At 41.9% G+C, this 27,320-nt stretch overlaps 3 protein-coding genes and 1 pseudogene across 3 annotated transcripts; 2 read left to right on the top strand and 2 right to left on the bottom strand.

The window, feature by feature from the left end:
* LOC139185960 (olfactory receptor 1J2-like) lies at window positions 1–1,027 on the bottom strand. Its single transcript, XM_070799836.1, has one exon. It carries the CDS (start codon window positions 976–978, stop codon window positions 1–3), a length of 978 nt encoding a protein of 325 aa, XP_070655937.1. The 5' UTR covers window positions 979–1,027.
* A 5,065-nt stretch (window positions 1,028–6,092) lies between these two features.
* Window positions 6,093–9,424, top strand: LOC109565635 (olfactory receptor 1N1-like; annotated as a pseudogene).
* A 4,328-nt stretch (window positions 9,425–13,752) lies between these two features.
* On the bottom strand, window positions 13,753–14,922 carry LOC109565634 (olfactory receptor 1M1-like). Its single transcript, XM_019969538.2, has one exon. The coding sequence runs from the start codon at window positions 14,695–14,697 to the stop codon at window positions 13,753–13,755; it is 945 nt and encodes a 314-aa protein (XP_019825097.2). The 5' UTR covers window positions 14,698–14,922.
* A 9,564-nt stretch (window positions 14,923–24,486) lies between these two features.
* On the top strand, window positions 24,487–26,260 carry LOC109565883 (olfactory receptor 1J4-like). The gene has a single exon (XM_019969845.2). It carries the CDS (start codon window positions 25,117–25,119, stop codon window positions 26,056–26,058), a length of 942 nt encoding a protein of 313 aa, XP_019825404.2. The 5' UTR covers window positions 24,487–25,116; the 3' UTR covers window positions 26,059–26,260.
* Window positions 26,261–27,320: the final 1,060 nt, after the last annotated feature.

The raw sequence follows: 27,320 nt of genomic DNA, 5'->3' as shown, positions 1-27,320 counted from the left end.
TTAACAATAGCCAGGGGTGCCCACGGTCCTGAAAAATTTCTGAAGAGCATGTTTCATATCCTTATTCCTCAGGCTGTAGATGAAAGGGTTCAGCATGGGGGTGACCACCATGTACATCAATGAAGCAACTATGTCCTTGACTTTGGAGTTGCCTGATGAGGGGAAATAGTACACACCTGCAATTGTCCCATAATATAAAAACACTACGAAGAGGTGAGAACCACAGGTAGACAAGGCTTTGAAGATTCTTGTGAAGGAGGGGACCTTCAGGATGATGGCTGCCATGCGGATATAGGAGCCCAGAATACCACCCAAAGGCAAGGTGAAGATCAGTCCTCCTTCAGTGAGGATGAGCAGCTCATTGAGGGAGGTGTCGGAGCAGGAGGATTTGAGCACAACAGCGAGATCACAGAAGAAGTGAGGGATGACAGTCCCTGCACAGAAAGTCAACTGGTCCACAAGGAGGGTGTGCAACAGAGCCTGGGCACAAGCGGCGAGCCAGCACCCAGCCACTAGGATGACGCAAAGCTCATCCCTCATGATGGCAGTGTAGTGGAGAGGGTGACACACAGCCACGTACCTGTCATAGGCCATCACGGCAAGAAGAAAACTGTCAAGGCAACCGAAGAATATAAAGCAATACACCTGTGAAATGCACCCTGCATATGTGATAGCTTGGCATCGTGTCTGCATGTTCATGAGCATCTTAGGGAGGGTGACAGATGAAAAGGAGATGTCAGTGAGGGCCAAGTGGCTGAGGAAGAAGTACATGGGGGTGTGGAGGCGAGGGTCCAGCCTGATGAGCAGGAGGATGAGCAGGTTGCCCAGCACCGTGGTCAGGTACACGCCCAGGAACAGGGCGAAGAACACACCCTGCTGCTCTGGCCGGATGGGGAGTCCCAGGAGGAGGAACTCGGACACGCTGCTCTGGTTCTCAGGTCTCATACCGTGCTGGGGATAAAGAGGGTTTAGGAACATCAGGACGAATGGTAGGGATATATTCTGAACTGCATTTTCTGAGAAAACAATGAATTTTTAACTATCTTCCTATTCATTTCTAGCCCCTGTGGATGCATGCATCCTTGCTCTATCCCAGTCTGGATCCAGGAAACATCACACCCAGAAGCAGCCAACAAGACCTCATTGCACAAAGGCCAGAGGATGTTTGCTGTTTCATTCAACCATTATTTATTGAACATTGAGTCTGAACCCTGCCATCTACTCATGATTGAAAACGCAGCAGTGAAGAAGAAAGGCAAGGTCCCTTTCTTCTGTGAGAATATTTTCTATAAACATGCTGGGATAGTTTATGCCAATGAGATGGAGCCAAACCATAATACTTCACTGTGGCAGAAATAGTAGATGAGTCTCTATAAACTGATCTCAGGTGTTTCTGGGCTGAGGTGGTGGTGTTGGAGCCTTGTGAAACACCTCCTGGGACCCTGGTTAGTGCCGTTGACCTATAGCTATAAACTCATTGGTCCTCTAGAAATGGCTTAACACCACTTGATGCCAGGATAGCTCCCCAAACAAAATGGTCCACAGACTATCTTTCATAATGATGGTGAACACTTAGCGGATTATACTATGTTACCAGCACTATGCTAAGGGTTTTTCATACATTATTGGCCTTCCCTGGTGTCTCAGATGGTAAAGAATCTGCCTGCAATGCAGGAGACCTGGGTTTGATCCCTGGGTAGGGAAGATCCTCTGGAGAAGGAAATGGTAACCCACTGCAGTATTCTTGCCTGGAGAATTCCATGGACAGAAGAGCCTGGTGTGCTACAGTCCATGGGGTAGGAAAGAGTTGGACACGACTGACCAACTAACACTTTATATACATTTACTAATTAAATTAATATGTCAGCCTTATAACAAAATCTTTATGGTATTAAGAATTAGTGTTCTTTCTGCTTTTAAGCTTTTAGGAAATGACAACATAAATGATATAAATTTCACAGGCATGTAGCTGATGTAGCCGTCAGAGATGGGATGCATATATATTCACATATATATGGTAATGTGTGTTTATATATACATACATAGATGAACTGTATAAAAACATATATGGAACCTGGGGCATATACATATGTGTTTATATCCCATACAGATATAGATTGAACTATATTCATATACATACATACACATGAACATATGTATAGGAATATACAAATAAGAATATATAAGAATATATATGTATTACACATATAAAATTGCCTTTTTCTGTAGGTTAAAAATGATCAACTATTAGTTACTTCATGTAGTTCAGTCTAATACTATTCATGTGATCAGATTCTGTGCCTTTAATATGGAAGCATCTCCTTTCATTGTCATGGACGCCAGACACTCTGTGTTATTTGAGGGCTGCAAGGAAACTGAAGCTGTCCTGAATTCTCTTAGTGCTCTGTCTAGATAATTCCTTTCATTCATAATTCTATACTTTCCAGATGCCAAAAGGTTCTCACATACATTAGCTTATGTTTGCTGCTGATATTATGACACTCTTGAGAGTCCCTTGGACTGCAAGGAGATCCAACCAGTCCATTCTGAAGGAGATCAGCCCTGGGATTTCTTTGGAAGGAATGATGCTAAAGCTGAAACTCCAATATTGTGGCCACCTCATGGGAAGAGTTGACTCATTGGAAAAGACTCTGATACTGGGAGTGGGGTGCCATTGCCTTCTCCATAGCTTATGTTTAAGCCATCGATAATTATTGAGAATTTGTGAGCTTCCATTTATGACCACCTAGATAGCATATTCAAATGCAGAGACATTACTTTGCCAACAAAGGTCCATCTAGTCAAGGCTATGGTTTTTCCAGTAGTCAAGTATGGATGTGAGAGTTGGACTGTGAAGAAAGCTGAGCGCCGAAGAACTGATGCTTTTGAACTGTGATGTTGGAGAAGACTCTTGAGAGTCCCTTGGACTGTAAGTAGATCCAACCAGTCCATTCTAAAGGAGATCAGTCCTGGGTGTTCATTGGAAGGACTGATGCTGAAGCTGAAACTCCAATATTTGGCCACCTCATGCGAAGAGTTGACTCATTGGAAAAGACTCTGATACTGGGAGGGATTGGGGGCAGGAGGAGAAGGGAACAACAGAGGATGAGATGGCTGGATGGCATCACCGACTCGATGGACATGAGTTTGAGTGAACTCTGGGAGTTGGTGATGGACAGGGAGGCCTGGTGTGCTGCAATTCATGGGGTTGCAAACAGTCGGACACGACTGAGCGACTGAACTGAACGGAACTGAACTGAAACTGAAATAAAAGAATTAAGTGGCCTTCCAAGGTATTGCACCCATTTTTTTTGGGGGGGGGGGCTCCTGCATTCTAACTTCACACAGCAGGGTGCCTAGTGTTTCTTTGCTGGGACATTAAATGAAGCAAAGAGATACAAAACTTTGAGACACTCAGTCACTCTCAGGTGTCTGAAAATGAGGGCGGTTCCTTTACAGGAAACAGTCACTTGGAGCATTGGTTATATCAGTTGATGTTACCCTAGAAGAAGGTCACATAAGAAGATACTTGAGATCATGGATGCAAGTCAGTGAGTCAGTCAGTTCAGTCACTCAGTCGTGTCCGACTCTGTGACCCCATGAATCGCAGCATGCCAGGCCCCCTGTCCATCACCAACTCCCGGAGTTCACTCAGACTCATGTCCATCGAGTCAGTGATGCCATCCAGCCATCTCATCCTCTGTCGTCCCCTTCTCCTCCTGCCCCCAATCCCTCCCAGTATCAGAGTCTTTTCCAATGAGTCAACTCTTCCCATGAGGTGGCCAAAGTACTGGAGCTTCAGCTTTAGCATCATTCCTTCCAAAGAAATCCCAGGGCTGATCTCCTTCAGAATGGACTGGTTGGATCTCCTTGCAGTCCAAGGGACTCTCAAGAGTGTTCTCCAACACCACAGTTCAAAAGCATCAATTCTTCGGCCCTCAGCTTTCTTCACAGTCCAACTCTCACATCCATACATGACCACTGGAAAAATCACAGCCTTGACTAGACAAACCTTTGTTGTCAAAGTAATGTCTCTGCTTTTCAATAGGCTATCTAGGTTGGTCATAACTTTTCCTCCAAGGAGTAAGCGTCTTTTAATTTCATGGCTGCAATCACCATGTGCAGTGATTTTGGAGCCCAGAAAAATAAAATCTGACACTGTTTCCACTGTTTCCACATCCATTTCCCATGAAGTGATGGGACCAGATGCCATGATCTTCATTTTCTGAATGTTGAGCTTTAAGCCAACTTTTTGACTCTCCACTTTCACTTTCATCAAGAGGCTTTTGAGTTCCTCTTCACTTTCTGCCATAAGGGTGGTGTCATCTGCATATCTGAGGTTATTGATATTTCTCCCGACAATCAGGAGTCCTCAAACACACATAGAAATCTCTCTCTCTCATGCACACACACACACCCTGCTGATCTGAGGATTCCTGTCATCTGTGTCTGAGACTCATTCCAGGGGAAGGATAACCAGTCTGTGGTTCAGATCATAAACACTCATATATGTACAAGTCATAAATAACACACAAAGCAAGACATATACAATGCACAATCATGTGTCATCCAACCATACACTCACAACACACCACTGGCACAGCAGGACACACCTTATAAAATACATAAACACACTGCATACACATAGCTCATCACTATACATACACACCATCAAAAACATACAAGGCCAACTACAAATCAAAAATCTTACAAGACACACAACAACAACACACAAGCACACCCAGTCGTGCACTCACAACAAGCAGCACACACACTCCCTTAATTGAGGTTTGCTTATGCCCCAAATCCTTGCGAGGTGAAGGCAGTTAGCATGGGTAGGCTAAGCCTATTCACCACCACCACCAACCTGTGCCCTTCGTGACACACGCACAGACAGAAGCAAACAACACACATTCCTGCTCTCACTCTCAAGTGTGTCACCCACAAACACAGGTTGGACACACACTAAGCTCTGGCTGCCGAGTGGAGGTTGAGCCCTGTCTGACCTTGGTTCCTTGGTGAGGTCGGGCATCTGCTCCAGCAGCCCCGATGCTGAACCCTCACCCTGAACTGTAATGCCTGCCTGCTGGGGGACATGCCCCATCATGACAACAGGAGGCAGATATTTAAGATGATGGGCACCACTCAGGAGCTGCTAATTGCACATTAAGAGGCTGACAACTAGATCTCTGTGTGCTAAAACAGGCCTGGACTGGGTCTAACTCAGGAAGAGAATCAGGCTGAGTCAGGTACAGAGGACACACACATACACGACTATCAAACAACACATACACAATCATACACAGCCCCCACACACAAACTACCAAGCAACAAATACACAAGCATACATGATACACACATGCTTATCAGACAACTTGTACACAAGCATACACACATACACACTCATGAACACAGACATACTCACACTCAAACCCAAATAGATCCTTCGGCAAGTGTGGATTTCCAGCTCCTTCTGACCTGTGCTTGTCATGAGTTCAGACACCTCTTTCAGACTGTTGCTTAAATCCTCAGCTTCTCTTCATAGTACAGGAGGAGCTCCTGTGGATTAATCGGCCAATTTCTTACTACCATTTTGGGAGTAGCATGTCCAGGAGCCAGAGGGGACTGGAGGAGTCACAGGGGAGAGTGTCTCTAATGCCAAGGCTGACTGGCATTCCTTCCTTCTTGGGCATGGTTCCAAGCTCAAACTTACCTTGGGCAGAGTTCCAGCTGGGACTCAGAATTTTCTAATTTAATTTTTAAATGATTTCAGACTTAGAAAAATGTGTGTAAAGGTGATAAAATGAATTCCTGTATGCCCTTTGCCCACATTCCAGAAAGACTAACATTTTACCATGTTTTGCTTTATTATTAATACGTGTGTGTGTATCAAATATTCACACTGCAAATCTTTGATAGGTATACACAGCACATGTATCAGAAGGCATATGATTCCGTTCAGATGTCAGAGACATCTGAATAACTCAGGACAGGAAGATAATTTAAGAGAAAGTGTATTACTCACACTAAAGGACTCCTGGGGAGAGCTGGGTGTGAGCAAGCAGGTTGGCTTTGACAAAAGAGAGAGAGGGTTTGGGAACTCTCAGTGGTTAAGGAGTGGGAGGGGGGAAAATGTTCTGCTGGAAGGACAAACCATGTGCTGTGCTCTCTGATTAACTCTGTGTTGTGTATTCACATACTGCAACATGTACCCTTCAGGGGACAAATGCCCGCTTGGCTGACGGCAGATAATCTAAGGGATTGTCAGTAACCACAGTGGCCAGTGAGCACTGCCTTTCAGTCAGGGCTTCAAGGGTGGTGGCAGGCAAACAGTATATTCAAATATTATTTTGGATATTTCTTGGTTGGTATTGATTATTTTATTTTGTTGTGCAATATTATGGGTTCCACAGCAACACTGGTGACCCCCATGTGGTCAGCAGAATAAAGCAGTTGGCAAGAATATAACATACTTGGTGGTGAGAAGCTGGTTGGTGAGCTTTGTTTATGGGCAGGAACCCAAAATGCAGATAGTGCAAGTTAGATTATAAGGAGAAGCCTGAGTAAGAGGCCTAAATCAGATGAAGAGGGGACAATAGGCACCACGTGGGAAGATCCAGGACTTGGGATGTGCGCATATATGAACTGGATGAGCGGGGTCTCTTTCAAAGAGAGTTAGAAGTACCACCTTTTGTATAGTCTCTGACATGTCCGTCTTCTCTCCCTTCAGAAGGTGTGGTGGCATGGACCAGAACAACCAGTCCAGTGCCACTGAATTCCTCCTCTTGGGTCTTTCTGAGAGGCCAGAGCAGCAGCCTCTCCTATTTGGCATCTTCTTGGCCATGTACCTGGTCACCATGCTAGGAAATCTGCTCATCATCCTGGCCATCGGCTCTGACCCCCACCTCCACACCCCCATGTACTTCTTGGCCAACCTCTCGTTGGCTGATGCCGGCTTTTCTTCCACCATGGTTCCCAAGATGCTGGTGAACATTCAGACTCACAGTCAGACCATATCCTGTGGGGGATGTTTGGCCCAGATGCACTTGTTCATGACATTCTGGGCACTGGATGACTTCCTTTTGAGGGGGATGGCCTATGACCGCTATGTGGCCATCTGCCGGCTCCTTCTCTACTCCACACTCATGAGTCCTCTTGTGTGCGTGCTCCTTTTGGCATCGTGCTGGGTTCTCACCAAGCTCGCTGCCCTCTTACACATCCTGCTCATGGCCAAGCTTGCTTTCTGTGCAGACAACACTATCCATCACTTCTTCTGTGACGTGATCCCTCTGCTGCAACTCTCCTACTCAGATACTAGCATCAACCAGGTAACCCTGTTCGCTGTGGGCTCCATGATACTGACTGGTCCTCTCTCCCTGATCATCCTGTCACACACACATATCATCTCCAGCATCCTCAGGGTCCCATCTGCCTCTGGCAGGCAAAAGGGCTTCCCCACCTGTGGGTCCCACCTCATGGTGGTCTTCTTGTTCTATGGCATGGCTACTGGGGTCTACCTGTGTCCTCCTTCATCACATTCTGGGGGTGAGTATAGGCACTGTACTGACACCGATGTTGAACCCCTTCATTTACAGCCTCAGGAATAAGGATATGAAGGTGGCATTGGGCAGGCTTTTGGAAATTCACACACTGTCTTCTCAGGGACTTTAATCCTAAATCCATATTTTGCAGTTTCACTCTGTAGAACCCATGTGTTTATAAAGGAATACCATCCCCTACTGTATTGACTTACATTTTGAGAAAAGTGATCTCAAAATCATTCACTTAAGCCCCCAAATCCTACAATGTGAATCATCTGTGTATTTTATGAATGTCTTATAAACATTGGGCACAGAGAGAAATTTTAACAGACTTTGTTAGGTTCCTCTCTGTTTACTACCACTAGTTCAAACCGTGGTGATCTATGGTGATGGCTCCCCTCCTGGAAAAGGTCCTCTGTCTACTTTCTTTTAGGGAGTTCTGGGAAAGGTCGAGGTTCTTCCTGAGTCCTTTAGGCCTTAATTGTCATCAACTTGAACTAAATGACAAGTCAAAGAGATACTTTGGGGTGGCAAATATTGCTCCACGAGTCTAGTCTTTCCCATCAGAACCGTGGATTCAGAACAGGAGTGGGTGTGATTTGCCAGTACATGCTGTGCTTTGGCTGGTTTCTTTAAATACTTATGTGGAGCCATTTGGCTTTAATATCATGCCTTTAGTGGCTAGCTGCCCATGCTGTCCATTCTTGTCTTTCATTAGTATATCTAGTTCGGTTCACTTCAGTTCAGTCTCTCAGTCGTGTCTGACTCTTTGCAACCCTATGAACCACAGCACGCCAGGCCTCCCTGTCCATCACCAACTCCCAGAGTCCACCCAAACCCATGTCCGTTGTGTCAGTGATGCCATCCAACCATCTCATCCTCTGTCGTCCCCTTCTCCTCTTGTGCTAAATCTTTCCCAGCATCAGGGTCTTTTCAAATGAGTCAGCTCCTTGCATCAGGTGGCCAAAGTATTGGAATTTCAGCTTCAACATCAGTCCTTCCAATGAATACCCAGGACTGATCTCCTTTAGGATGGACTTGTTGGATCTCCTTGCAGTCCAAGGGACTATCAAGAGTCGTCTCCAATACCACAGTTCAAAAGCATCAATTTTTTGGTGCTCAGCTTTCTTCATAGTCCAACTCTCACATCTATACATGATTACTGGAAAAACCATGGCCTTGACTAGATGGACCTTTGTTGGCAAAGTAATGTCTCTGCTTTTTAATATGCTGTCTAGGTTGGTCATAACTTTTCTTCCAAGGAGCAAGTGTCTTTTAATTTCATGGCTGCAATCACTGTCTGCAGTGATTTTGAGCCCAGAAAAATAGTCAGCCACTGGTTCCACTGTTTCCCTATCTATTTTCCATGCCATGATCTTAGTTTTCTGAATGTTGAGCTTTAAGCCAACTTTTTAATTCTCCTCTTTCAGTTTCATCAAGAGGCTCTTTAGTTCTTCACTTTCTGCCATAAGGGTGATATCATCTGCATATCTGAGGTTATTGATATTTCTCCTTGCAATCTTGATTCTAGCTTGTACTTCTTCCAGCCCAGTGTTTCTCATGATGTCTGCATATAAGTTAAATAAGCAGGGTGACAATATACAGCCTTGATGTACTCCTTTTCCTATTTGGAATCAGTCTGTTGTTCCATGTCCAGTTCTAACTGTTGCTTCCTGACCTGCATATAGGTTTCTCAAGAGGCAGGTCAGGTGGTCTGGTATTCCCATGTCTTTCAGAATTTTCCATAGTTTCTTGTGATCCACACAGTCAAAGGCTTTGGCATAGTCAAAAAAGCAGAAATAGATGTTTTTCTGGAACTCTCTTACTTTTTCGATGATCCAGTGGATGTTTGATCTCTAGTTCCTCTGCCTTTTCTAAAACCAGCTTGAGTTCACATATTGCTGAAGCCTGGCCTGGAGAATTTTGAGCATTACTTTACTAGCGTGTGAGATGAGTGCAATTGTCCGTTAGTTTGAGCATTCTTTGGCATTGCCTTTCTTTGGGATTGGAATGAAAACTGATCTTTTCCATTCCTATGGCCACTGCTGAATTTTCTAAATTTGCTGGCATATTGAGTGCAGCACTTTCACAGCATCATCTTTCAGGATTTGAAATAGCTCAACTGGAATTCCATCACCTCCACTTGCTTTGTTTGTAGTGATGCTTCCTAAGGCCCACCTGACTTCACATTCCAGGATGTCCGGCTCTAGGTGAGTGTGAGTGATCACACGATTGTGATTATCTGTGTCGTGAAGATCTTTTTTGTACAGTTCTTCTGTGTATTCTTGCCATTTCTTAATATCTTCTGCTTCTTTTAGGTCCATACCATTTCTGTCCTTTATTGAGCCCATCTTTGCATGAGAAAAGGGAGCAAAAGTGAACTAAATTCACAATCCTCAGATTTACCTTTGGCATTTATCTTTTAAAAAAAATTATTGAAGTATAGTTGGTTTACAATGTTGTGCTTGATTTTCTACTGTATAGCAAGTGACTTAGCTATTCTTTTTCAAAGAATTTGTCTATTTCATCCAGTTGGACAATTTTGTCCATATAAAATTTACTACCACTGATTAGTGAGAATTCCTCCTCCTATGATATATTCAACTTGCTTTCTCTCATTTTTCCTAACTATCTGGTAGCTGTTTATCAGTTTTGCTGATTCTTCAAAGAATCAACTTGTTTCTTTTTATTTTCTCTATCCCTTATCAATACTGTGTTCCAGTACTTCTGTATTTATTTTTATTATGTCTTCCTTCTACTTCTGGTATCTTTTATCCTGCCTTTTATAGCTTTCTAAGGTAGAGCATTTTGTTATTTTTGTTGATGTTTTTTATTCTGTTTCAGTGTAAGTATTTAAAGTGATAAATTTCCCCTTAAGCATTGCTTTATCTGAAGCTTGTCATTGTTGATATGTTGTCTTTTCTACATCTTGCAACTTAAAATATTATCTTATTTCCCTTGTTCTTTTATTTTTTGACTGGTGATCTCTTTTTAGAAGTATGGTGGTTAATTTATGGGTTCCTACATATTTCATTATTATTTATTATTTAAAAAATTTTTGTGTTTAATTATTTTACATTTTTAAATTATGAAATAGTTTTAGACTCTCAAAATAGTGCAAAAATACTGAACAGTATTCTTATATACCTGATAACCAGTTTTCCCAATTACTCTAGAGTGCTTATCAAAATCAAGGTATTAATATTGATAAACTTCTATTAAATAATCAGTAGACTTTTTTCAAATTTTCTTACTTATCCCAGTAATATCCTTTTTAAGCTAGGAGCCAATCCAGGGTCACACATTATATTTCACTGTTAAATTTCCTTTAATATTGTATAGTTCTTTTGTTTTTATGTCCTTGATATATATGAAGACTACTGGACAGTTATTTTGTAGAATTTTATCCCTCATTTGGAGTTATTAGATGTTTCTTCATGATTGGACTGAGCAGATACCACTTTGACATATCACAAAAGTGCAAGTGTCTCCTTATTACATCCTATCAGGAAGTGAATAGAGTTGGTATGCTTTTCTCTCTCAGTTTAAATGCTGTTTGTCTTTATTTGTGACAGACATTGTAAATATCTTTCTTTTTTTTTCCAGTTTGTCAACTGTCTTTTACTTTGTTTATAGGATTTCTTTGTCATGAAAATTTTAAGTTTTTATATGATCAAATTTATTCAATTTGTATTACCTCTTGATTATGAATGAAAGTTATTCTCAATATTGATGTTAAAGAGGAATTTACCATGTGTCTTCCTAGCACCTGTATGACAAATGGCAATTCACTTATTCTAGGACATTTATTAAACAATGCATCTTTGTACAAGCATAGAAGTTCTATCTGTATGTACTCTAAATTTTTATTTCCGAGTATTCTACTCTGTTTTGTTCTATTCACTTGCCTATTCTGAAGTTCTATCTGTATATATTTTAAATTTTTATTTCTGAGTATTCTATTCAATTCACTTGCCTACTTGTTGATTCATTCACTAGTTCCACACTCTTTAATTACTGCATTTAAGACACACTCCAAACGCTGGACTGGAAGAAACACAAACTGGAATCAAGATTGCCGGGAGAAATATCATAGGAAATGACAACCATATTTCAATATTATTTGTATTTTACACAGAATTTTCAGATTATAAGTATCACTGTGGTAAGCATTTTATGTGTTATCATTTATATGGATTGTCACAGAAGCCTTAGATGATAGTTACTGTAGTTGCTATCAAATACTATTCATGAATTTATATTTGGAAGCAGACTCAGAGATGTTGAGAATTTGTTGAAAGTCACACAGACAGTGAACAGTAAATCTAACTTACAAACCCAAGTATTTCTGATACTAATGTAAGTTTTACTTTCATTTAAAAACTATTTTAAAAACCTGAGTTTATCAGTGAGATTTCAGTAGAATCTGAGTTATGTGGGGAAGAAATACAGAGTGCAATACAGGTTCCAAACTTCCGCATACATTTTATTAAAAAGTCCTCTGCACATTGTTAGGATATATCCTTAGCAGCATCCTTAGGGGGGATGCAATAATGAAATTGATAGTTACATTTTAAAGCAGATCTAACATGGACTGTTGCCATATTGCTGAAGAAAGATGATGGTTTCATGAAAGAAACTTGGTAAGAGTCTCAAACAATGTGGTCCCAAGTTCCCTTCTCTCTGATCATGTGGCTTGATTCACAAGTCATTGCAGGATATCTAAGTAAGGGCTTATGCTTAAGCAGAGGGTGTGCATCCCCGAGGAGAGAGAATCTCTGGGCCTGTTTCACACTCATTCTCCAGCTTCTTATTTGCTTTACCTTGTTTTCAAATCATTTGCTCGTATTGGGAGAAGTTGTTGATTAGAACTGTGTATGTGAACAATGTGAAGGAAGAAAAAAAAAGAGAAAGCTAGAAACTGAGAAGAATATGTGTATTTCATGTCCATTGAACCAAATGTATGCATTTTGGAATCAGATATCTCAGTTCAAATTCTGACTCTGCCACTTCCTGTGGTAATAATTAATTATTTCAGGTATATAATTTAGCCTGTTTGAACTTTTGCTTTCTCTTCTGCACAATATTTGCCTCAAAGTCTCATATTGTCTATTGCTGAAAATAATGAAGATCTAAATAAATTTACACAACACAGAGTACTTGGAGATTGATATATGCAAAGAATTCACCTGCCAATGCAGGAGATGCGGGTTCTATCCCTGGGTTGGGCAGATCCCTGTAGAAGGAAATGGCAACCCACTCCAGTATTCTTGTCTGGAAAATGCCATGGACAGAGGAGGCTGTCAGACTACAATCCATGGGGTCGCAAAGATTCGGACATGGCTGAGCAACTGTACACACCCACCCATTTAAAATAGATAACTAACAAGGACCTACTGTATAATACAGGAAACTCTGCTCAATATTCTGTAATAACTTAAATGGGAAAAGAATTTGAGAAAGAAGAGATAAATGTGTATGTATACCTGAATCACTTTGCTGTATACCTGAAACTAATACAACTTTGTAAATCAACTGTACTCCATTATAAAATAAAAATGAAAAAACTCAAATGATGATGTACATAATAATGAACTTTCCTAAGAGTTTACCATAAAAAATGAATTTGCATATGCACACATTTTTTTCTTGTAACCTCTCCAGAAACCCTGCATGATAGAGAATGTTTTATTACCTCCTTTTACAAGTAAGGGGAGAAGGCAATGGCACCCCACTCCAGTACTCTTGCCTGGAAAATCCCATGGACGGAGGAGCCTGGAAGGCTGCAGTCCATGGGGTCGCTAAGAGTCGGACACGACTGAGTGACTTCACTTTCACTTTTCACTTTCATGCATTGGAGAAGGAAATGGCAACCCACTCCAGTGTTCTTGCCTGGAGAATCCCAGGGACAGGGGAGCCTGGTGAGCTACCACCTATGGGGTTGCACAGAGTCGGACAGGACTGAAGTGACTTAAAAGTTGCAAGTAAGGAAATTGTGTCTCACTAAGACAGGGAGGCCTGGCATGCTGCAATTCATGGGGTCACAAATAGTCAGACATGACTGAATGACTGAACTGAACTAAACTGAAGGTTATTTAATTTGCCCTGGGTTTGAAAGCTAGCAAGTGGCAGATACAGAATTTGAATGGAGGCACCAAGATAACTCTATAAGTTGATTTCCCCTGAATTCCCCCAAATGATGTGTTTGACCTCATGGAGATTGCAGTGCCCTTCTGCTCAGGAATCTCTTCAAGGCACTCTTCATGTCTCTGTTTCTCAGGCTGTAGATGAATGGGTTCAGCATGGGAGTCACCACGGCATACATCACTGCTGCAATCCTGTCCTTGCTGGCTGAATCTGCAGAGGAGGGAATGAAGTACACCCCAATAGCAGACACGTAGAACAAGCAAATTGCTGAGAGGTGGGAGCTGCAGGTGGAGAAGGCTTTCCACTTGCCACTCGCTGAGGGGATGTGCACTATGGCAGCCACAATGCGGGCATAGGAAATGACAATCAGCAAGGGGATCAAGATGGTTAATGCCCCTCCCCAGTATGTCAGCACACACCTGTTGGCATAAGTATCAGAACAAGAGAGCTTCAACAGGGGGAGAAGTTCACAAAAGAAGTGGGGGATGATGTTGTCAGTGCAGAAGGATATCTGAGCCAGGAGAAGGGTGTGGGTTAGAGAGTAAGCCTGAGCAAGGATTAGGGGCATGACTACCAGCAGGATACAGCATCTGGGACTCATGACCAAGGTGTAGTGAAGAGGGTGGCAGATGGCTACCAGCCAGTCATATGCCATCACTGCCAGGAGGAAAACATCTAGACCAATGAACCACAGGAAGAAGTAGATCTGAGACAGGCATCCAGCATAGGTGATGGTATGCCTGTGAGCCTGGATGTTCACCAACATCCTGGGGACCGTGGTGGATGATAAACCCAGGTCAGTGAGGGAGAAGTGGGCCAGGAAGAAGTACATGGGGGTGTGGAGGTGAGGGTCAGAGACAATGGCCAGGCTGATGGCGATGTTCCCCACCACGGTGATCAGGTACACGCTCAGGAAGATGCCAAAGAGAAGAGGCTGCTGTGTCTGGTGCTCAGACAGGCCCAGGAGGAGGAATTCAGAGACACTGAATGTGTGGTTTCCAGGTTTCATCTCACTGGTGTAAACTAAGGAATAAAATGAAGGATGATGCTTCCAAAACTTTTCTTGCTCTCATATTGTCTATATGTAAACAAAAGTATAAAACAAAGATGGAATCAGGATATTAATAGCTGTGCATTATCTCATTTAAACCTAAACAGATCTGTGAGATTGTTATTGTTATACTCATTTTGTTGATAAAGGAATGAGTTTCTTTGAAAGAGAGGTAAAGTTTAAACCTGGAGATTCTGATTTTAGAGTTTGTGATCTTAACCTCCTTACCAGTCTCCCTCTGATTTGGTACCCAGAACTCATTCATTTATTCGTTCCACATATTCAGTGAGTACTGACTATAACTAACTACCAGAGAAACAATGGTTCCTGCCTTTCTATGGATAGCATGCTAGTCAAAGGAGTCCTGTAATATACAAAGACTTTTATAAAAAACAAAGAAGAATTAAAATGAAGCAGAATATAGCTATCACTAGCAGATTGCTTTAAATTTTGTGGTCAGCAAATAACTCACCATGAATGATTAAAAAGGACTCAACCAAGTAAAGAATTGTGGGAAAGAGTGTTTGCAGGAAGTGTAAACAGGGCAGGAGCATATATATTTGGAGGAGCAGAAGGAGGGCAGGTGGGGCTCAAATATGGTAGGTGGAGAGGGGTAGGAGAAGGGAGAGGGTTGAGAGAGGGGATGAGGGGTGGGAGGGGTGTATAGGGGTAGGCAGAGCATGTACACCATGGAGTGAAGATTCCCAGTAACATTGGAGACCTGCTGGCATGGGTGGCTCTTAAAACAGCAGACAGGATCAATCATGGGATCTGTGGAAGGATCATTGTGCTACTGTGGGGAGAAGGACTGTAGGGGCAATAATGACTATATAGTACAAGGAGGCCAGTTAGAAAATTCAGGGACTTCCCTGATGGTCCAGAGGTTAAGAATCCACCTTGAAATGCAGGGGACGGTGAATTAGACTGCACGTGCCTCAGGAAAACTGAGCCCTACATGCTGCAATGAAAGATCCCACATGATGCAGCTAAGATCAGAAGCAGCAATAAATAAATAGGTAGATAGATAAGTTTTTTTTTTTTTTTTAAGAAAAAATTCATATAGGACCCAGCCAGGTATAGAGACAGGATGAAGTAGCTGGATTTGGGTGATGATTTAGAGTTGGTGATGAAACCAGAAGTGGTAGACAGAGATATGGAGTAGATTAAGGCTTTTCACTCCCCCAGCTGCACTCTTAGAGGTACAAGTGGTAAAATTCTCTGAAGTAAACAGGAAAGGATTAAGGTGATTTCTTTTATCAATGGAATCTGTTTAAAATTTATATAGCTTAAAATATCCAAGACATGGTCTCAAATGGCAAAAATCCCTGTAATGACCTGGAAACATTAATGGAAATTTCCTGTTAGTTTTCTTTGCCCTTCTTGAGAAAATTATTATTGTTACAGTTTAGCCAGCAATATTTACTCTTTTACTCTGTATTTATTTAGTCTCAGCATTTGTCTTTACTGATTGTATTCTGTGAAGCTTTTTAGTTGTATTACTTCTAGTACTTTCTAGTTTTTTAAGGTGATCACTGACTTGTTTTCAAACTTTGTTTTTTAATTAAATCTTTTATTTATTTTATTAAAAAATTTTTATTTTTATTTATTTATTTTTATATGATATTATACATGTTTTAATGCCATTCTCCCAAATCATCCCTCCCTCCCTCTCCCACAGAGTCCAAAAAGACTGTTCTATACATCTTTGTCTCTTTTGCTGTCTCACATACAGGGTTGTTGTTACCATCTTTCTAAATTCCATATATATGCGTTAGTATACTGTATTGGTGTTTTTCTTTCTGGCTTACTTCACTCTGTATAATAGGCTCCAGTTTCATCCACCTCATTAGAACTGATTCAAATGTATTCTTTTTAATGGCTGAGTAATACTCCATTGTGTATATGTACCACAGCTTTCTTATCCATTCATCTGCTGATGGACATCTAGCTTGCTTCCATGTCCTGGCTATTATAAACAGTGCTGCGATGAAATCTTTTAAAGTAAAAAAGAAAAGAAAAGAAAAACAGAGTTCCAGTGATACAGATGACTCTGAATTATTCCCAGAAGAGAGAGAATTAAAAAGGCAAAGGCTTCAGGGACCATTTGCAGGACTGTGGATAGATATATAAATCATTTCTGATGTGTTTCCTATGTGACAGTGACTTCTATCATTTAATCCATACCACCTGTATGCCATGCATCTTTACCCTGCATTTCCAGATCAGGAAAGCTCAGAGAGGCTAAGGGACCAGATTAAGATCACACAGCTATAAGGGAATAAGTCAGTATTCAAACTAAGATCTCTCTTCAACCAAATCTGGAAATTGGTCCATCATGCAATTCTACCTCCTAAGGCAGGCCTTTATTTTCTCATGGGTACTAGAGAGGGACTAAAGTCTCTGATGCTGGTAAAGATCGAGGGCAGAAGGAGGAGAGGGCATCAGAGGATGAGATGGCTGGATGGTATCACCGATGCAATGGACATGAATTTGGGCAAACTTCGGGAGATGGTGAGGGACAGGGAGGCCTGGTGTGCTGCAGTCTACGGGGTCACAAAGAGTCCAACGTGACTGGGTGAATGAACATGCAGATATTTGTTAACTACTTTGTAATCATGTGAAATAAATCCAACCTTTAGAATACCTCCACATTGGGTCTGGGGAGCCATGTTTGTAATTTTTCATGTATTCAAATATTTATTGATTGCCTGCATTATACCAGGAATGCCTCTGGGCATGAGATATTTAAAGTCATTTGAAGCAGGCACAGTCTCTGCATGTACAGTCTGATTGGAGAGACTGACAACAAACAAGTGAACAAGAAAATACATAGTCAAAACTCTGCTGAGTATGAAAAGGAGACATACAGGGGTGACACTGAGAACATATAATTAGAGGACCTAATTGAGAAAGGAGTTCAGGGAAAATTTCTTTGAGAAAACCAGGAGTAGAAGAAAGAAGAGGAGGGGAGGAAAACTTTCCAGCACATGTGGTGGTCTGGAGGAGGGAAAGGACTGGTCGGTAGAGGAAAAGCAGTGTGACTGGAGTATAGTGAGCAGGCAATGAGCTGCATGTAATACAACCTCTTTGGCCACAGGTGGTTGAACCATGGAATTGGATGAGTCAAACTGAGTCAGGAGAATTGTCATTTAAAACTCGGAGTTAGTGATACAGAGACTTGAACCATTAGTTTTGGGCTCTTAAAATATAAATCCCTGTGTGTTCATGGGGGTGTAAGTCTCTCAGTCTTGTCTGGCTTTTTTTTTAACTCTTTTTTTTACCACCAGGCTCCTCTGTTCATGGGATTCTCCAGACAATAATATTGGAGTGGGTTGTCATACCCTCCTCTAGGGGATCTTCTTGATCCAGGGATCGAACCCTCTTCTCCTGCAGTTCCTGCATTAGCAGGCAGATTCTTTACCACCAGTGCCACCGCAGATGACAAATGCCCTTGTTGTTGTTGAGTTACTGGACAATGTTCTTGGCAAGTGCCAATTTGTAGTTGACATTACACAACATTGTAAAGTAATTATACTCTCAAGAAATATGTTCATCCATCTGGAGTTTTCTAGGCAAGAGTACTGGAGGAGGTTGCCATTTCCTACTCCAGGGGATTTGCCCAACCCAGGGATCAAACACCTGTCTCTTGCATCTTCTGCATTGGCAGGCAGATTATTTACTATGTACCACCTGGGAAGCCCATTATATAGGATTCATTACATAGGACACTGACCGATGGATGTGAGTTTGAGCAAACTCCAGGAGAGAGTGAAGGACAGGGAAGCCTGGTGTGCTGCAGTCCACGGGGTCACCAAGAGTCAGACGAGACTTAGGAACTGAGCACATCATTACACTGGAATCATTGATTTAAATCATTGGCCACTGGCTATTCACTCAACCTCCAGCCCCTCCCCTCCATGGGAGGTCACCTGACAACCAGCATCCTACCTTGGGTGGGGTCCAAAATTCACCTCATTGACATAACAAAAGCAAACTGAAAATAAACTGATGTTCCAGTTTATTTTCACTCTTCTGAGTCTTTCCCACCCCACCCCAACCCTCAATGAGAGGCAGAATGACTTAGTGCTCAAGAGGGCAGACTCTAGGGTACAATGGACCTGGCAATCAATTGCTTCTCTCATCTGTGAGCCAGGGATAAATTACAAAATATCTCAATGATCACAACAACAGCAATAGCAAGAATAACAAGTATTGATTCATCCTGCCAGATGTTGAACTAAAGTGCTTTGCTTCTCTCACTGTGGTATTTTCACTCTGATTAGATGAACTCTCTATTTTTCAGATGAGGAAACTGAGATGTAAAGAGGTGAAGCAATTTGTCCCAGATGAGGTGGCAGGTGAGTAGTAAAACCCAGACTTGAACTGCAGGGTATCTGATTCAACACTTACCCAGCTGATCTCAAGCCAACCTCAGCTGTTACTCAGCATGGAGTTCTACACTCGAACACTTTCTCCTTGGACAGTGGCAAATTCACATCACAGCCCCATTAGGAGACTCAGCCTCTTCTCCTTGTGTAATGGAAATGAAACCCAGTGTTTTTGGCCACTATGGAGTAGATTTCTAGAGTCACAATAAATGGAACTGAGAGGGCCTGAGGGGATTCATGCTGGGAATATTTTCCAGGTTTGGAGACCCCAGTGACCTCATTAGTGGGAATAAAGACTAACTGTCTCTGAATCCCTAAAGAGATGAGGAGCACTGCTCTTTCCAGTTGGGATTCCTGTTCTACATGCATGCTCTTAGAGAGCGTTCCTCTTGTCCATCACCTGGGTAGGCAATGTTCTGGGCTTGCTACTGTTGCCCTGTTCTCTCATATCTGTGACTCAGAGGAAGAACTTGGGTGAACAGTCTGGGCATAATGTAGTTCTTCATTTGGACTTGACATGGTCTTAGCCCAAGTATCTTGACAAATATTTCAACCCTTCTATATGTTATTCTTCTCATCAAGTGCAACTAGGGTGTCTTTTAAGGAACAGAAATTCTTTAGTTTAATGTAGACCGATTTATCAGTTTTGTTTGATTTATTTTGTTCACCAGATTTATTTTGTTTGTGAGATTCATCACTGTTTAGTGTGTATTTTATTTATTCTCATTCTGTTTACAATTCCATTATACAAATATACTACAACTTTTAATCCATTGTAACATTGATGTAATGTTCCCTGGTACTCAGATGGTAAAGAATCTATCTGTCTGTAGTGCAGGAGACCTGGTTTTGATCCCTTGGTTGGGAACAATCCCTGGAGAAGAGGATGGCTACCCACTCCAGTATTCTGGCCTGGAGAATTCCATGGACAGAAGAGCCTGGTGGGCTATAGTCCATGGGGTCAAAAGAATTGGACATAACTGAGCAACTAACACACACACACACAATGTAGATGGACATTTAAGATTTTTTTTTCCAGTTTGGGACTATTATGAACAGGGCTGCTGTGACTTTCTTGTAACAATCTATTAATATGCATATATATGTAACTCTTTGGGGGCACATACCCAGGTATGGAAATGCCAGGTTACAGGGAACACGTGAAAAGATACCACCCAATGGTAGTCCTGGACTTCCCTAGTGGCTCAGACAGTAAAGCATCTGCCTACAATGCGGGAGACCAGGGTTCAATCCCTGGGTTGGGAAGATCTCCTAGAGAAGGAAATGGCAAAAGGTCGGACACGATTGAGCAACTTCACTTTAGCTTTCAATGGTAGTCCAGAGGGTACAGAGTATGTACTCCCATTTGTAGCATAAGATGGTTTTAGTTGCTCCACAACCCCAGCAAGACTCAGATTGTTAGTCTTCTAAATTTTAGTCATGCTGATGGGTGTGTGACAATATCTCATGGTGGTTTTAATTTGTATTTATTTGACATTAAAAATTGAATTTGAACACCTTTTGTTATGTATGTTGTTCATTTGGATATCTTAAGTAAAGTAGTCATTCAAATATTTTACTTATTTTTCTATTGCATTTTATCCCCCTTTTTTCCCATTGATATAAAGAATTTTTTATATAGTCTGAATCTGATTTCTTTGTTGAAGAAAGGTAGGTAGCTAGCTTTACAGACAGGTGCATATATGGATAGATAGAATCTTCTCCTACTCTGTGAGTTGCCTTTTAACTATCTAAATGATATATTTTGATGAACAACAGATCATAAATTTAAGGTAGTCAAGTTTGTTGATTAGTTCCTTTATGATTTATACTTTTTGTGTTTTTAAAAATATGACCAAATATATTAAAATACCCTTGTATATTATTTCTAAGAAGCTTTTATTTTTTACCGTTCACTTTTAGATCTATAATCTTCTGGAAGTAATTTTTGTCTATGGTGTGAATTATAATTCATTTTTCTTCTCCATGAATATTCAACTACCCTAGCACCCTTTGTTGAAAATCCATCTTTTCTTTGTGGCGTTTCAGGATCACCTTTGTCACATGTATAATATATGAATATGTGTATAGCTGTGTGGGCTTGCCTGGTAGCTCAGCTGGTAAAGAATCTGCGGGCATGCAAGAGACCCCGCTTTTGATCCCTGGAGAAGGGATAGGCTACCCACTCCAGTGTTCATGGGCTCTCTGGTGGGTTAGACAGTAAAAAACCTGCCTGCAATGTGGGAGACCTAGATTCAATCCCTGGGTTGTGAAGTTCCCCTGGAGGAGTGCATGGCAACCCCCTCCAATGTGCTTGCCTAGAGAATCCCCATGGACAGAAGACCCTGGTGGACTACAGTCCATGGGGCCGCAAAGAGTCAGACACGACTGCCTGACTAAACACAGCACAGTGCACATAGCTGTACATTCAAATCTTTGTGTGAGAAATTTATATTTCTTTTGCATAAATCCCTAAGTGGAATTGCAGGGCCAAGGGTGTATTTAATTTCAGGAGAAACTGACAAACTATTTCCTAAACAGTTCTATATTATGCAATACTGCCTGTAATGTATGAGAGTTCTAACATCCTCACTACCACTAGGAATTGCCATTTATCTGAATTTTGGCCATTCTAGTGGGTTTGTTGTGCTATATCATTGTGGTTTTCATTTCCATTAATCTAATGACTAATGAGGTTGAGTGTCTTTATATATGCTAATTTGCTATATATCTTCCTTTGGTGAGATATCTGTTCACATTTTTTCACATTTTTTTTTCAAATAATTGGATTGCTGGTCTTTTGTATATGTTCTGGATTCAAGTCTTTATCAGAAATACATTTTGAGAATATTTTCTGCCAGTCTGAAGCCTGTCTTTCTACTTTGAATTTCCTTTGAGTTCAGTTCAGTTCAGTTCAGTTCAGTCACTCAGATGTGTCTGACTCTTAGGGACCCCATGGGCTGCAACATGTCAGGCTTCCCTGTCCATCACCAACTCCCTCAGTTTACTCAAACTCATGTCCATTGAGTCGGTGATGCCATCCAACCATCTCATCCTCTGTTGTCCCCTTCTCCTCCTGCCTTCAATCTTTCCCAACATCAGGGTCTTTTCTGATGAGTCAGTTCTTCGCATCAGGTGGCCAAAGCATTGGAGTTTCACCTTCAGCATCAGTCCTTCCCTTTTTTTGTGTGTTAATATACAGTATTTGTTTTTCTCTTTCTGACTTAGTTCACTCTGTATGACAGTCTGTAGGTCCATCCATGTCTCCTCATATGGAACAATTTTGTTCCATTTTATGGCTGATTAATATTCCATTGTATACACGTGCCAAATCTTTATCTACTCCTCTCTTGATGGACATTTACTACTATGTATAAAATAGATAACTAATGAGAACATACTGTAGAGCATAAGGAACTCAGCTCAATGCTCTATGGTGACCTAAATGGGGAGGAAATCCAAAAAAAGAGAGGTGTATGTGTGCATATGGCTGATTCATTTTCCTATATAGCAGAAAATAACACAGCATTGTAAAGCAACTATAGTCCAATAAAATTTTTTTCAAAAAGGTTTGTTTTGAAGAACAGATGCATTTTATCATGTATTGAAATGCATAGAAATATATATACAATTATTATAATAAATTACATTAGGAAAAGAAAACTATAAATTACCATATAAAGTAAACTTCATTTATGGAAATATGTATACCTATGGCTGATTCACAGAGAAGGCAATGGCACTCCACTCCAGTACTCTTGCCTGGAAAATCCCATGGACAGAGGAACCTGGTAGGCTGCAGTCCATGGGATCACTAAGAGTTGGACGCAACTGAGTGACTTCACTTTCACTTTTCTCTTTCATGCATTGGAGAAGGAAATGGCAACTCACTCCAGTGTTCTTGCCTGGAGAATCCCAGGGACGGGGGAGCCTGGTGGGCTGCCGTCTATGGGGTCGCACAGAGTCACACATGACTGAAGTGACTTAGCAGCAGCAGCAGCAGCAGCATGGCTGATTCATGTTGATGTAAGGCAAAAACTATCACAATATTGTAAAGTAATTATCCTCTAATTAAAATAAATTAATTTAAAAAGCCATCTTAGAAGGATAAATAAATAATGGATGGGTGAAGTACTTTGACTTTCTCCTTTGTTTTCATGTCTATGTTATTGTATTTGGATTCCCATCATAAAGCAGAATTAATTTTAGAAGCATCAAATCAAAAAGGAATTCCCAATTGGGAGAAAAAAATCCATCCCTATATCCAAGCTATGACCTAACTAGAGGAAACATTAAGCCGTGGGGAAGGGGCAGTAAGGAGATTTTTCCACATCTCCTTTGGGCTCACACCCACAGGGCATCACCCTGATGTTCTTCCTCAGGACAGTGTTTCCTCAATGGGCCCTTAGGTCCATGTACCTCAGAATTCCCTGGCCCTGGAGCTCATGAATGAGCATCACTGGAGGTGGAGCTGGGATCTGCATCTTTAACAAGCTCCCAAGGGATTCTGGGAAATGTTGAAGTTTAGGGACCACTGTCTGGGAGCATCTTCTCTGAAGGGAGTATAAAGAAAACTGAGTAATTAATAGATGTTTAATGCATGTCTCTAGCCAAGAACTTGGTGCCCAGTCCCTGTGGTCCCCTCCCTGGTGGGCAGAGCATAGTCTTCATATTTTCATTTCTGAAACTGTGGATTGAGGAGTCTGCTTATTTCACCCTGATGCTGGTGAGAGGTTCAGGACCACAGAAAGTAAGTGAAAGTAAAGTCGCTCACTTGTGTCAGACTCTGCAACCCCATAGACTGTAGCCTACCAGGCTCCTCTGTCCATGGGCTTTTCCAGGCAATAGTACTGGAGTGGATTGCCATTTCCTTCTCCAGGGGATCTTCCCAACCCAGGGCTCGAACCCGGGTCTCCCACATTGTAGAGAGACTCTTTACCATCTGAGCCACCAGGGAAGTCCCTGGTGAGAGGTTTGGGACCACAGAAGTGGTGGCTAAATCTGGTCTTGGAGTATCCTACCGAGAAGCTGAAGCCATTTTGTCCGACTCTCTGTGACCCCACTGGCTGTAGCCGCCAGGCTTCTCTGTCCATGGAATTCTCCAGGCAAGAATACTGGAGTGGGTTACCATTCTCTTCTCCAGGGGATCTTTCCAACCCAGGAATCGAACCTGGGTCTCCCCCATTGCATTGCAGGTAGGTTCTTTACCATCTGAGCCACCAGGGAAGGCCCAGAGAAGCTGAGAAACCAGTCCTTATTTCCTGAAGCTAGATCACTTGAGCATAAAGTTCAGAGTAGAACTTAGTCTCTTTTAACCAAAAGCAAGTGTATGTGTGTGTGTGTGTGTGTGTGTGTATGTGTGTGCACAGGTGGTCATCACCTCTGTGCTCTTGGCTTATGTCATTTCTTTTTATTAGTTTCTAAAGATGGCAGTGGGGGAGAAGACATATCATGGTTTATCTCTTTGACACCTATTGACAACAGCCCTTTTTACTATGAATTGTGGATGTTCAAGGGGTCATGGGAACTTGTTGGATCAGGAGGAGACTGGAGAATGGAAAATATGATTACTAGTAAAAAATATGTAACTGCCAGTAATAAGTTTGCTTTGTAAAGCAGTGATATTGCAAGACTGAGCTCTAAGGCACTCTGAGTTCAATCAACAGATAAGCTTATTTTTCCTTCAATCTTTATACATAATGGAAACTTTGACTATTTATTTTTGATTCACTTGCCTTTGAGAATTTGTTGTTGAAGCTTCCTCACTATACTTACTAAAGGATTTTGAAGTCAGATTTCAAAAGTTCATATGTCACAACCTAAAGGTCAAACTTTATGACTGATTTTAAAGGTACAGAAACAAAATAGAAATGAGGTAGATTTTAGCTTAACATCCCTCTGCTATGCTAGGGATTCATTTTGATCTGCCTGATTGTTAGTTTCTGCTTCTTTCAACTGTCCTTTCACCCCCAGCAGACAGGAGAGGAGCATGACGAGGGAGAACCAGAGCAGTGTGTCCGAGTTCCTCCTCCTGGGGCTCCCCATCCGGCCAGAGCAGCAGGGTGTGTTCTTCGCCCTGTTCCTGGGCATGTACCTGACCACAGTGCTGGGCAACCTGCTCATCCTCCTGCTCATCAGGCTGGACGCTTGTCTCCACACCCCCATGTACTTTTTCCTCAGCCACTTGGCCCTCACTGACGTCTCCTTTTCATCTGTCACCATCCCTAAGATGCTGATAAACATGCATACTCGGGAACAATCCATCCCCTATGCAGGATGTGTAACACAGATGTATTTTTTCATATTTTTTACTGATTTGGAGAATTTCCTGCTCAGTTCAATGGCCTATGATCGGTACATGGCCGTCTGCCACCCTCTCCACTACACCACCGTCATGGGACAGGGGCTGTGCACCTTACTAGTAACTGTGTCCTGGATTCTCTCCTGTGCCAGTGCCCTGTGTCACACCCTCCTCCTGACCCGGCTGTCCTTTTGTGTTGACCACAGCATCCCCCATTTCTTCTGTGACCTTGGTGCCCTGCTGAAGCTCTCCAGCTCAGACACATCCGTTAATGAGCTGGCCATTTTCACAGCAGGAGTGGCCGTCATCGTCCTCCCATTAATATGCATCCTGATCTCTTACGGATGCATCGGTGTTGCCATCCTGAAGGTCCCCTCCACCAAGGGGATCTGCAAAGCATTGTCCACATGTGGCTCCCACCTCTCTGTGGTGTCTCTGTATTATGGAACAATTATTGGACTGTATTTTTTCCCCTCATCCAACACCTCCAGGGACAAGAGCACCATTGCCTCTGTGATGTACACAGTGGTCACTCCACTGCTGAACCCCTTCATTTATAGCCTAAGGAACAGGGACATAAAAGATGCCCTGGAGAGACTCTTGCACAGGGCAAAAGTCTTGTCTCAATGACATTTGCTCATCTTATAACAGACACATGTGTTAACAGAACCCCAGATCCTAGCATGGAATAAATCCTCAGTTAATATTTTATAACTTGGATTGCATCCTATGACAGTTATTGTCTATTTCCTTACAATTCATTAGAATAAATTGTTATTTTTGAGTTGATATTCTTGATTATAAATTTTGTGTATTAAGTTGAGAAATTGCATAGCTGGCAGTACTTATGTCTCTCCTCTCATTTCCTGGGAATTTATTAGTCCCTTTAAAAATATTTTATTTAATTTTGTTTTTTATTTATTTTTAATTGGAGGATGATTGCTTTAGAATGTTGTGTTGGTTTCTGATGTACAGCAACACGAATCAGCTGTAAGTATACATGTATCCCCTCCCTCTTGAGTCTGCCTCCCACCACCCAGCTTTTCCACCCATACAGGTCATCACAGAACACTGAGCTGATTTCCCTGTGTTGTATAGCTGCTTCCCACTAGCTGTCTATGTTACACATGGTAGTGTATATGTGTCAATCCTAATCTCCCAATTTGTGCCACCCTCTCCTTCCCTGGTGTGTCCATATGTCTGTTCTCTGCATCTGTTAGCATCTCTATTCCTGACCTAGAAATACATTCATCAGTACTGTTTTCCAGATTCCATACATATGCATTAATATACGATATTTTTTTTCCTCTTTCTGACTTACTTCGCTCTATATAACAGTCTGTAGGTCAGTCTACATCTCGGAAAATGGCACAATTTGATCCATTTTTTGGATGCGTAATATTTCATTGTATATATGTGCCACATCTTATACCTCTCACCCTCTCCTCCCCTCTCCCCATGTCCATAAATCTGTCCTCTATGTCTGTTTCTCCATTGCTGCCCTGCAAATAAATTCTTTGGTACCATCTTTCTAGATTCCATATATATTCATTAGTATGAGATATTTATCTTTCTCTTTCTGACTTACTTCACTCTGTATAATAGGCTCTAGGTTCATCCACCTTATTAGAACTGACTCAAATGTGTTTCTTTTTATGGCTGAGTAATATTCCATTACTGGCTGGGAGGAGCTACCCCACTCCTGAGGTCAGGGCAGCGGCCGAGAGGAGCTACCACATGTCTAAGAAGCAGTGGCTACGTGGGTGCAGGAGGACTGAGTGGAGCTACTCCACGTCCAAGGTCAGGAGGGGTGGCCATGAGGAGATATCCCTCGTCCAAGGTAAGGAGCAATGGCTGTGCTTTGATGGAGCAGCCATGAAGAGATACCCCAT

This window comes from Bos indicus, chromosome 11 (assembly GCF_029378745.1).
Source record: "Bos indicus isolate NIAB-ARS_2022 breed Sahiwal x Tharparkar chromosome 11, NIAB-ARS_B.indTharparkar_mat_pri_1.0, whole genome shotgun sequence".
In the NCBI taxonomy this organism is placed as follows: domain Eukaryota; kingdom Metazoa; phylum Chordata; class Mammalia; order Artiodactyla; family Bovidae; genus Bos; species Bos indicus.
Note: the sequence above shows the minus strand (reverse complement) of the source record. Positions and strands in the feature narration are given on the sequence as shown.